Here is a 12,865-nt window from a genome sequence, read left to right on the forward strand (position 1 = left end):
ATTTGGAAGAAGAATGTTTTCAAGATGACTTGGATAATAGCGCGTTGTGACAAACACCAGATACAGCACTGGGACTTGATCAGCAGCCGATACCGCACCGTGACGTCACTAACCAGTAGGTGGCAGTAGTGTTCTTTGACAAACATGGGCTCTATTCGAAAACCTAGGACGTGTCCTCCAAGGACGCGGTCTACCTAGACTGGATCCTTCAAAGTCATTGAAAATAAGGAGACCGGAAGAGTTTTGGCTGTAAATTCGAACAGGTCTACCCTTCGGTGGGTTTTACCGCCATATGCTCTGTTGCTTAGCAACCGTGAACATTGACACACAAAGCAGGAAAAGAATGAATACAGAAGTTTTTTTTTACAGAAACTGTTTATTTATTTCTTTTTTATTGTGAAGTGAACAAAGACTACACTCACAAGAATCCAGAGTGGAATAAAGGTTCCAACCAGTGGGAGCAGGAACAAATAAAGTCAAATGTAATGATAGAAACCTTAGTCAGTTAAATAACCTGCTGCTGTCATTCTGCACATCTCTGATGTTGCTGCTATTTTCCAATATCCATTACTGTAAAAATGTCCATAGCTGCATATTGGTTATTTATTCCCCAGTTTTATATTGTTACAAAACACTTTACAGAATTGTATTGTTTATATTTTAACTCTTCCCTGTTATGTTATTCTTATACATTTTTCTAAGGTCCACATTTGTGTGACCATTTTCAATAATCTTTCTGCTGCTGTAAATTTGCCCATTGTGGGACAATAAAGAGATTTTCTATTCTATAAAAGGGGTAGAAAGATATAAGTAAATCTAAACAATGTATTTATAAAAAATATATCTGCAAAATCTCCAATATTAAACAACAAAAAAATCTTAGTTAAGCCTATTGAGCAAAACAGCAATAAAAAGATAAAAATCCTATCAGATTTATAGTCCCCACCCTGCAGATATATTAGAATCTGTCCTTTAATTCCAGCCAAACCCATTTACACAGTAACAGATTAAAACCTTTAGATAAACAAAACATTACCGCCACATATCTGACTCAATAACCATTAAAACAACTATTTTTCATTAATCTCAGACGGAACTATTAAATGACTTGTATTATATTAAACTGAACTTCCAATTTTCACCACTGTTCGGCGCCAAGTAACCTTTACTCTGATCACGGCTTGCTTGGTCTCGCAATGAATCCTGGGATATCCAAGAATACCGAGGATACATCAGACCCGTCCTTCAAATCGGGCAAAAAAGAAGGACGCATTTTAAGGCCGCATAACGAGGACTCTTGGAATCCGACCAGACCTCGGCGCCGCGCAATGACGTAATCGGCCTTCGAATCCGGTCTTCTAAGGACGCGTCCTAGGTTTTTGAACAGAGCAATGGATGCCTCCAGTAAAGCACATTCACATGAAAATTACTCTGAATTAAAAACATTTATCAAACAGTATTTAATAATTTCATATTTAAATTACTTTCAGAAGTTTGAATTCTGAATATGAGCGGACTTTCCCTTTAAAAGCTTATGTTTTAATAAATTGGGATGATGGTGACATTGTAATGTTTTTTTTTTTTTTTATCTAGAGGTTTGATTTTGATCTATGCTGCTCAGTCTGCCAGCTGCACTTGGTGCAAAAATGATGATCAGGCTCAAAAAGGACCGAGCAAACCATGAAGAACTCTTGCTTTACTCTAACATTAACATGTTTGTTTTTTTATTTTATAGTTCTAGAACTTGACATAGCTCCTTTAAATATTTATTTTTCTGAGGTCCAAAAACAATCATCCACAAGAACACAAGTGTTTATTAAAACTGTCTTTATTTGTCACAGTACATGGACAGAAGGGTTTATAGACCACAGTTATTAGAAACATCAAAAATAATATATCAATACTTCAGATCACATGTAGTCAGTTTTCTGGTTTAAGAGGAGGTTATTACAGAGACAGTTTAAAGCTGCTGTGGTCACCACCACCATGCTGCACATCAGCCAGTAAACATGTGACCCAAACCGACCCTGTGGATATAAGATGCTACATTAAGACTCAATGTTATCAAACATACTAATGTTTATAACTATATATCCTTTTCATTTACAGCGGGAGATAAGATTCATTGTAGTTACGCCTTAAATGAAGCTGCTCACATTCCTCACAGAGCTCCTTTAAACATTCAGGGACGGATCGTCTGATCTTCTACAGGAAACCTGTCCGACTGACCCAAACATTTGTTTTCATTCATACTGAGGCCATGTTGGACGGAGCCGGCTGTGAAGGCGTCTCTTCAGAGCAGACATTTCCATGGGGATTCGCTCCAGGATGCCTCTAGTGGTCATCGGAGAAAAAACCCCTGAAGCAGACTTTCAAAGTGGAGCGATCCTCCATCATCTCAGCTACAGATGTCGCTCCTTCTCCTGCCTTTATCATGGTTCAGATTTACCCAGCATGCATTTCTGTGGACACATACATTTCACCCCAGATCCTCCTCCAAGTGAACTTAAACAATTAAACCATCGTGATCGAAACAAAAAAACATACAAAATCTTTACACAAGGCAGGTTAGCACTCATAAATGTTTCCGTTTTAATGCATTTAGAGTTTTAATCTGGATTATGGGATTAGTGTTATGGAAACATTATATAGGAGACCTAAATTCAAACAGGCGTTAAAGAATAATCCTTTCGGATGCTTTCGCTGAAGGTTCCCTGCAGCTGATTGGCTCTCAGCCCAGAGGGCACAAACTGTTTGAGGACATTTGATCTTTGACTCTGTCACAGTGTGGTTAGGATTCAGGTTTCCTGGGATGAACAAGGTCCTTCCCAGTAAGACCAACGGACCGTTGGCATCAGTAAACGAAACGCGGGCGTGGAGTTTGGTTTTTACCGTTTGCATTCAGGATCGGATTTCGCCGTCTTCCGTGAGGCGGGGATCATTGGATGGATCAGTTTTCATCTGTTAGGATTCCTTCATGCTTGGGATGGGGTGGGGGGGGGGGGGGGGGGGGGGGGGGGGGGGGGGATTATCATGCATCTACAGCTGGGAAAACGTTACTGGATCCAACATTTTACCTTCATCTATCGGACCCATGCAGACCAAGAAGAACAGACTCTGCTCTGTTTCCTGGTTTAAGACCAGAGTCAGAACCGTCACAGAACCAAAAACAGGACGATCAAGATTGGCGGGCAAAATCCGGCCCCTCAGGGCGAGATATGGGGCCCTCAGGGGCCAGAAAACATCGCTTTTAATTAACGGGACTGAAGTCATAACAGTAGAGCAGAGTTAAGAATGTGAAACTATCATTAAAAGCCTGATGAGGCCAAAGTGGGCGAATAGAAACAGGGCGGATCTAGTTCATGTAGATCTGCTTCTTTAGCGAGAACGTGTCCATGTGCTGCTGGTGTTGACTGACAGTCTGGTCCGACTCTGGGGAACAACATCCATCCAGCTGAACAAGATCAGTCGATGTAGTTCTACGAAGCATCTTCTGCTTGAAAATGGCTCCTCTGGCACAAAGTCTGGACGACGTAGTGAGAAAAAAGACGTTAAAGAAGCTCTAGAGTCCAAAGAAAGTTCCAGTTTTAAATGTGTTTGAAGGAGATGTGTCCATTGTGCTTCTGGTGACGGCCTGATTCCCTCCCTCCATTTTATTGGGTCCTATGTAGATCCAGTCAGGTTCCGCTGGGACGGAGATCTATTTGTTCAGAGCCAGGATGTCGTTGAAGATGTTGAGGAAGATGTGGACGTGGTACTCCTTAAAGACGAGCGCAGGACGGAAACGGATGGACACGTCGCCGCATCCTCCCAGAAGGACGCCTGCCAAAGACAGAGAGGTTACTGTGGATCATCCTCTCACTGTGAAACCAACAGGGACGTACATTCCTAATCTACGGCTGCAAAGGTTTATCTCACCAAACGATTTTAAGAGTTTAAACCAAGTCAAGCGGAAACTTTGCCACTTGAGTTCTGGATGGGCTAAGTCTGAGTTGGATACTGTTTCAGCGCATCAGCAATAATAAAGTGAGAGTTTTTCCTCTCCACTGTCACTACCAGCATGCTTAGTGTGAGGGATTGCTGAAGAGTCAATGAGTCGATGCAATCAGCTGGTTTTCCTTAGATAGAAAACTTTGAATCAATCTGACTGGATGATCTAGTGAACTGGAAAGTGACCTGAGATGACATGATGTGAATTGGAGCTATAGAAATAAACTGAATTGAATTACTAAATAACTGATTTCAGTAAGCGATTAATCAGGATTCATCAGAGATTTTTCTTCTATCTTAGACTTAAACATTTCTTAAAGAGCAGCAGTGATGAAAGGTAAACATGGTGATCAAATGTAAACAAAGCAGCATTTGAGTTAATCCCTTCCTAACCTCTACAGGCTAGTCAACGGCGCCCTGACTGCCATTAGGTATCAGGATGAAATCCTTGCACCCATTGTCAGACCCTATGCTGGTGCAGTGGGTCCTGGGTTCCTCCTGGCGAGAGTATGCAGGCAGTTTCTGGAGGATGAAGGAATTGATACCATTGATTGGCCCCCACGCTCGCCTGACCTAAATCCAATAGAACACCTCTGGGACATTATGTTTCCATCCATCCGACGCCGCCAGGCTGCACCTCAGCCTGTCCAGGAGCTCAGTGATGCCCTGGTCCAGATCTGAGAGGAGATACCCCAGGACGCCATCCGCCGTCTCATTAGGAGCGTGCCCTGACCTTGTCAGGGATGCAGACACGCACGTGGGGGCCATACAAATTACTGAATACCATTTTGAGTTGCTGCAATGAAACTTCAGCTAAATGGACTATAGCCTGCTGCATCATTTTTCACTGTAATTTTTTTGGGGTGTCTTTGAATTCATCCCTCTGTAGGTTGATCATTTTCATTTCCATCAAATGATGTGGCATCCTGTTGTTCCTAACACATCACCCAGTCCATATCAGGAGAAATAAACAGCTTGTATGCTAGTATGTTCTTGTGCTAAATAAAAATTAGATCCTTATTCTTTCCTTTCCAACTTTGAATTGTTAGGAAAAATCCACAGAAAAGCTGCACCTTCTTATAAGCCTCATGGTTCAAAGCGTGGGAAAAATGTAGGGGCTTATAGTCCGGTAAATACGGTAGCTGATACTTTGTCAAACATTTTCCGACTCTGCAGGGACCCTGAGGAGCAGCCGGTGTGAAGCTGTTTGTTCTGGAGTTTCTGTTTGTTTTTCTGCTTCTCTTCATGCTTTGAATTCACTAAGAATTCACATTTTCTAACCAAGGATAGCAGGAACCATACAGGGCCGCTCTTTAATCTCTCATAGGTGGAGTCAAACCTGCAGGATGTGTTATTAGAAACCCAACACTGTCCCAACACCTCTGTGGACCTGTTACCTTTGTCTCTGGCCTGTAGCAGCAGTCTGTCTCGGGTGGCCGAGTCCTTCACGTCGATGGCGCAGAACGTCCCCTGTCCTCGAGCTCGGCTCAGCAGGCCGGGGTACTGAGCCTGAGGGACGCAGGAAGGCAGCGCATCATCACACACATTCAGATGACAACAGCAGCAGCAGGAAGATTCCTCTGTGTCACCATGAAAATGATTTGAAAAAAGTTTTCACTTGTTTTTTTATTTGTTTTACTTCACAGTGACATACAGCAGCGATGTGCTGACACTAGAGTAATAATCCATATTTTGAAGCGCGTGGCCTGAAACTTAATTAAAAAAGAAGCAGCTTTCAGTACGACGGCAGCTCCAAGTGTTGGAGGAAGAGTCTCTAACAGCTCAGCATCAATCCTGCAGCGCAGCCTCAGAGTTAGTGATGAACAAATTGCTTCAGGATCCCATCAGTTCAGGAAGCTTCATGGGAAAATGTCACCACCTACTGGTGGACAGCAGAACTACAGTTAATAATATGATCTCATATTTTGCAAATGTTTTTCTCTGTTTTTTTTTTCAGTGAAAGTGTTTGTATAAATTGGAATGATGAGCACAATAAAAAGTGATACTAATTTTTATTTAAATATATAAATTTTTATACACATTTTATTGGTTTTAATCGGGTTGGAAGATATGTGTTAAAGGAATAGTACACCCAAAACATGATTAGCCTTCATTTTCTACTCACCCCCATGCTGAACAACACTCTGGAGTACTTTTTTGATATCTCAAATGCATCTGGAGATCTGGGAGGCTTCTTGCTGTCTGCTGACATTCAAATAATGGAGGTCTATGGCGCCCGAGGCAGAAAGGTCCATAAAAGTCCACAAAAAACGTGTCAATATTCCTCCATACTGCTCGTCCAATGTATTCCAAGTTTCCTGAATGGGTAGCGTCCATAATTTACTTGAAACGAAGTCATTTAGAATGTTTTTAGAGCATAGACAGTAGTGTATAGGATTTCCTGAAAGCGCGCGCCTGCGTGTTGACGACGCTACGGAAACCGCGGCAGACCAAACCAGATGAAAGTGCGCAGAGTGTTGTTCAGCATGGGGGTGAGTAGAAAATGAAGGCTAATCATGTTTTGGGTGTACTATTCCTTTAAACCAATCTTTTGGCTAATCTAACCAATCAAATTTGCCAGTGTTTCTACCTATCTATATTTGTACATGAGCAAACCAATATAATTAGTTGCATTAGCCAAAATACTTGTTAAGTATGTGGGTAGGTGGGTCTCGAACCAACAACCTCATAGCTGACGCCACTAGCAATGATAACTGCTTATTAGAAAGAAATACCAGTTAATACTAATGTTACAACTCTATCCAGTGGCTCGCTCAGATTTCGATTATTACATTGTTTAATCTAACAAAATAGTTTTAACCAACTAGATTGGTTGTTTTTCCAACCAATCTACTCTTAGAATCTATCCAAACTCTATCCAACTGACAGCAGCTCTCCTATAAACTGTTGCATCTTCACTGAATAATGATGCTGTTAAAATGCCCATCGACGTTGCAGGCAAGCAGGACCCCTTCCCGAGGCGGTCACGTGGTTTCACAGTACTGAGGCTTCAGACTTCATCTATTTTGGCTCCTCCCCCAAATGAAGCAAGCCTCGATACACGCCTCAAAGCCTCGGCTCATCTCATAACATCACTACTGAGAGTCTCTGAGGATCATTTCAGGAAAGCAAAGGATCAACCTGATGCTTCCATCACTGAGTTTTCCCTTGGAAATGTATTTTGAGTCTAAACGTACTACAGCTTCTTCACTGTTCCATTTAGAATCAGTCTGAGACACAAATAAATTCCAAACTTTTCAGATTTGCATTTGTGCGAATATTGAAAAACTATGAATTACTTCACTTCTCCGACGTTCTTTTTTTAAATCTTGTTTTCTCTTTTTTTGTTTGAAATGTGTGGTTTTACCCAGAGAAACTGTGGGTGGACATTAGTTAAAATAAAGCATCAATGACATAATTGAATGATTTATGTGATAATTTTCCTCCCAGCAGCTGAAACGAGGCGTTTTTCTGCGTACCTGCAGCTCGTAGAGGCCGTTCAGCAAAGCTTTGCCAGAACGCGCCACTTCCTCCAGAAGATTCTCTCTGCGGATCACGTTGAGAACTTCCACCAGCAGCAGGTTCTTTGAGGGGTCCCCCATCCAGGTGTTGAAAATGCGGTACGGCTGAAAAAACAAAAACCACCTGATCAACAGAAACGCCTTCATCTGAGCATCTGAAACAAACCGGAGCTTTTCTCTTAGATCTGGGATGTTTAAACCAAACTACTGCTGAGCAGCTTTGCTCTGGAACAGCAGCTCAGCTGGAGGGGAACGTTATTAGAACCAGTCCTCGGTTTGAACACTGTGGGGGAGATAAGCAGGAACCAGCTGATCCGAGGTCTGCTAATCCTAAAGCCTTTTCTTCCTTATTTTCTGCAACAACACCAACAATGCTTGAACTCCTTGAACCCCAGTGGGCCTCAGCAGATGGCCGCTCACACTGAGCCTGGTTCTGCTGGAGGTTTCTTCCTGTTCAAAGGGAGTTTTTCCTCTCCACTGTCGCTACAAGCATGCTTAGTGTGAGGGATTGCTGAAGAGTCAATGAGTCGATGCAATCAGCTGGTTTTCCTTAGATCAGGGGTCGGCAACCCAAACTGCTCAAAGAGTCATATTGGACCAAAAAAAAAAAACAAACAAAAAAAATGTCTGGAGCCGCAAAAATGTAAAAGTCTTATATATGCCTCTTATGGTAACATGGGCTCTAAGCGCATTATCCCGCTATAGAAAAGGACTATGTGGGCTTAATATATAATATAAGCATTCATGATTAAATGTTTATCCTGAAGCAGATGTCACATAGCAGCATGAGGTGAGGGAGGAGCAGTGAACGCTCCCATCGCGCGCTGCTTCACCGCCCTTCACTGCGCGGGTTTAGAAATGATGAAAAGATAGAAACACGATAAAGGAATCTTTCTATGGTCGACATGTTTCTGCTGGGAGGAGATGAGTCATGAGGAACCAAGCAGGAACTGAAATCCCACATCCTCCGTCACCATCCTTCCTTGGTGTAATTGAAATTTTTAGGATTTTGGGGAAAAAATGGAAGAAAGTTCCCATCCCTGCATCAGAGCGCCACCTGTTGGATCTGTGGACGGTTTTCCATCCTTGCAACAAAACTAGCAGCAGTATTGGAGATACAATCCATCCATCCATCCATCCATCCATCCATCCATCCATCCATCCATCCATCCATCCATCCATCCATCCATCCATCCATCCATCCATCCATCCATCCACTAATTAATCCAGAAGTTCTGCAATCACACTTCTTCTCTCCCTCCCAGCTTGGTGGTCGGCTAGCCTTCCCTGGAAATGCCTTTCCAAATTTTTCATTTTTATATTTGGACAACCTCTCATTGCAAAGCATAAATGCAGGCAATCCTTCCACATTGATAATGAAAGCAAATGATTCGCTCCATTCTTTGAATCCTCTTTTCTCATCAGCTATCTTCCTTTTTTCCCTTTGGGATCCCTGATCCGAGACACATCTGCAGCTTTGATAGCCTGGCCGCGCTGGTTTCCAGTTATGACCACTGATCTCTATAGCTATGACGCAAATTATTGTTTAAATTTATTTATTATATGAATCTTAACAGCATTGGAAAACGTAATTAATTTTTTGCACACCATATTGAAACAAACAACAACAACAAAAAAAGAAAGATTTTCATACATTTTTGTAAAAGCTCCAGAGAGCAGCAAGCGGAACGTTAAAGAGCCGCATGCGGGTTGCTGACCCCCGCCTTAGATAGAAAACTTTGAATCAATCTGACTGGATGATCTGGTGAACTATAAAGTGCTTGAGACGACATGATGTGAATAAAAATAAACTGAATTGAATTGAATCCAGTCTTTCAGCTCCATCTTGGAGCTTCGATGATCTGATGACGCCTGAGCTTCGTCTTACATGACTTTAACCTTCCATTCCCATTATTGCAGAATCCTTTCATGCTGATGTTTGCATCATAACCAGAAGTAAAACATCGTTCTGCTCTGTTACAGAGAACGGGACCAACCTTATCGGCCTGGAGCTCCTCCTTCTGGTAGTACCCGCCGGTCAGCAGCTTCTTACTGAAGGACACGATGTCAGCGGGGTCGTCCATCCCCCAGTACTCATGGGCCCAGAACTTTCCTGTGCAGCCGCCGCCGGTCTGGATCTCATCCACGTGAAAAGCACAGCCATGCTGGGAAGAAAACAGACCAACACACCTATGAACACGAAGGTAGGAATCCCCACAACATAATGCTTCCACCAACATGTAGATGCAGCTGCTTTACATTTTTCTTTTTTTGCCAGCTTTTATTGTCATTCCACTGTCACAAGTACTGAGCAACTAAATTCCCTCTCTGTATTTAACCCAACCCCTTGGGGAGCAGTGGGCTGCCATTCTTCAATTTTTATTTTTTTATGTTTTCCTACTTGCTTTGATTCTGTTTTTTTTCCTTATATTTTAATCATGTAAAGCACTTTGCATTTGTCTTTGTACTGAATTGTGCTACAAATAAATTTGCCTTGACTTGCCTTACCGCCGGTATGTGGGGGTCTGAGCGGCTCCCACAGAGAAATAATCTTTGAAGGCAGGATGGTAATCTGGATGAACTGACTGCACAGACCATGTTTTCAGGAGGACTTTCTCACTTCAACATAGATTCTACCTACTTTCTACCCGCTGATCACAGCTAATATAGCAAAGCTGCTCTCTGGCATCGAACACAGGAGCAGCAGAAGCATCTGGACCATCTTTACTAAACGTCTGACCTTAATGTGAACAAGCATCAAAAATGAAGCAGCAGAAGCTTTTTTGATGCTCAAAGTGCGAGCAGTTTGAACGCAGCACAATTCACCACCTTCAGAACAAGCAGTTCCTCTCTAAACCAGAGGGAGGCAGCAGTGGGATGTCCTAATTAATATTAAATCTTCAATAAAACTAACGAAAAAAACACAAAATTTCTGCTTTTTTTCAGAAAAGAAAGAAAGAAATGTTATTTTTTTAATGCAGCTTATCTACGATTCTCCTACTTAATGAAGATGATCTTTTTCCAAACAGAAAACAGCCCCCCCGCTCCTGTTGATGCATCCTCCTGTAAGGCCCGCTCATTCATTAGCAGGAGATCTTACCTTGCGCGCGATGCTGCGCAGGCTTCTGAAGAAGTCTGGGGAGGCGTGGTTATCTCCCCCTTCAGCCTGAATGGGTTCAATGATGATTCCTGCCACCGGCTTCCCCTTCTGCCTCCACTTCACGATCAGGTCCTCCACCTGGAGAAGCACCCGCAGTCCCAACAGCTTCCGTTAGAGGAACCAACCCTGCAGCTCCAGATTAAATCCCTCAAAAACTCAATCTAAAATAAGCTATTTGAGTTTTTAAGATAAACCCTTCATTTTAGAAGGTAAAGAGACAAGTCTGCTGTCTCTAAAAATAATATAATTGAATAGTATTCACTCGTTATAAGACACCAGGTGTTTTTATAACGTAAATAATCTTATTCTTTTGGCATATTCTTTTATTTACCTGTTCAAATCACGGAAGATAATTGTACTAATATTTTAATGTTTGAAGTTAACCGATTTAAACTTTGTTTCCCTTTATTTCCTTTCATTTTTTATGCACTCATCTTGTTTAAATTTTTACTCTTTATAATAATTTATGTTACCTTCATGTCACTGAATGCACCTTACCTTCCCTTTTGTTGCTGTTCAGCAATTTTAACATTATTTTAAATTGCTTTGCCTTGAAATTTCTCCATTAATGGGAGTAAACTGATATTATTAGAGCTTTCTGCTCTTTGTAAATAAAAAGATTAAATCAAAAGTTTCATAGTTTTCTATAGCTGCAGCCTTTAAAGACTTGATCATGTTGAAGTGATCTGATTTAAAGGAAAAGTCGCTCATATTCAGAATTCAAACTTCTGAAAGTTCTTTAAATCTGAAATGATTCCATCCTGTTCAATAAATGATCAGTGTTTTTAATTCAGAGTAATTTTCCATGTGAATGTGCTTTACTGGAGGCATCCATGTTTGTCAAAGAACACTACTGCCACCTACTGGTTAGTGACGTCACGGTGCGGTATCGGCTGTTGATCAAGTCCCAGTGCTGTATCTGGTGTTTGTCACAACGCGCTATTATCCAAGTCATCTTGAAAACATTCTTCTTCCAAATGTTGGCTACATATTACGGGTTTTTTCTCTGGCCAGAAGTTCGATGGCAAATCCTCCCTCTTCAAGTTGGCGATCCAACGACCAACCCGTCCGTGGAGGATCAGGAATCAGAAAGGTGAAATAAGTCTTTTTTTTTCACTTTTACCCGATGTATTCCAGCATCCAGCTGCCATGCACGTGGGCATTGTCAGTTTCACTATAGCTCTGGTGAATTTCAATGGTGAAGTCCTCTGGAAATCTTCAATAATTGTTGTTGATTGCAGATGTGTCTAGTAGTTCCCATTGATTTAGCTTGTAAAGCGGGGAGAATGGCGCTAGGCTTACCGCACCGTGACGTCACTGCTGGAAGATGGCAGGAGGGAGGTGGTCCTGGACTTAGTGATCATGATGAAAATTACTTTTATTTCTTCACTGACAAACGCAAAATTTAGTAAATCACCGCAAATGTATTAGATTTAGGTATATATAATGATCCATTGATTATTCCTTGCTGACCACTCTTTTCCTTTAACATGCGTTTAACTCCTGCTGCACTAACAGGAACTTTATCCATTCATTTTCTATCCATTCTTATAGTCTAACCTTGATCTAAACAGAAACTCTGTTTTGGTCTAAGCCCCTAAAGGGGCAGTCGGTCCTCACAATGCAGTATATTACAGGAAAGACGTCCTGACAAACACGCCCACCTCCTCCAGACAGCGAGCCTCCTCCTGAGCGTTTTCTCTGCTGAACTCCTCCAGAGGATACTTGAGTCTGGGAAACGGAGCTATCGGCCAATCAAACGACGGCACATCCAACTTATGGATCACTTTGGAGTGAGTTGTTGCCAAGCAACCTGGAACGAGACAGAAACAGTTAAAGCCTTGATTATCAGCCATCATGCGGGTCAAATGTCAGAAATCCTCTGGGATCCGTTTCCAGACACTTGTGTTACATTCAGTCTGGAATCATGACACTTTAATATTTAGTGAAAAAAACACAGTTTTCATAATTATCCTGAAGCCAAAACAGGTTACCATCTTAATCAACCCTCAAATTAATGTCCGATCCAGATATCCAGAGGTTTATGTTGGAAAAAGGTTCAACATACCCAGCGTTCTTCCATGAAACGCTCCGGTGAAGGACAGGATGCTGAGGTCTGGGCAGCCGGGGGCCTGAGGCAGAGAAACAAAAACAGGATAGAGACGTTCCTTCTGCACATAAAGCGGCTAACGGT

General features: G+C 42.0%; 1 protein-coding gene across 2 annotated transcripts in view; it reads right to left on the reverse strand.

Annotated features, from left to right (window-relative positions):
• Positions 1–3,188: 3,188 nt before the first annotated feature.
• Positions 3,189–12,865, reverse strand: part of abat (4-aminobutyrate aminotransferase) — a 51,896-nt gene continuing 42,219 nt past the window's right edge. For both annotated transcript variants that reach the window (XM_038308434.1, XM_038308433.1), the window contains exons 10-16: positions 12,740–12,803; positions 12,336–12,484; positions 10,612–10,749; positions 9,509–9,676; positions 7,470–7,616; positions 5,388–5,499; positions 3,189–3,822 (exon numbers count right to left, since the gene is read on the reverse strand). In XM_038308434.1, the coding sequence (XP_038164362.1) occupies positions 3,701–3,822; positions 5,388–5,499; positions 7,470–7,616; positions 9,509–9,676; positions 10,612–10,749; positions 12,336–12,484; positions 12,740–12,803 (900 nt within the window). In that variant the 3' untranslated portion in view covers positions 3,189–3,700. The remainder of the gene's footprint in view (positions 3,823–5,387; positions 5,500–7,469; positions 7,617–9,508; positions 9,677–10,611; positions 10,750–12,335; positions 12,485–12,739; positions 12,804–12,865) is intronic.

Source organism: Cyprinodon tularosa, unplaced genomic scaffold, assembly GCF_016077235.1.
Source record: "Cyprinodon tularosa strain WSP-4 unplaced genomic scaffold, ASM1607723v1 ctg637, whole genome shotgun sequence".
In the NCBI taxonomy this organism is placed as follows: Eukaryota; Metazoa; Chordata; class Actinopteri; order Cyprinodontiformes; family Cyprinodontidae; genus Cyprinodon; species Cyprinodon tularosa.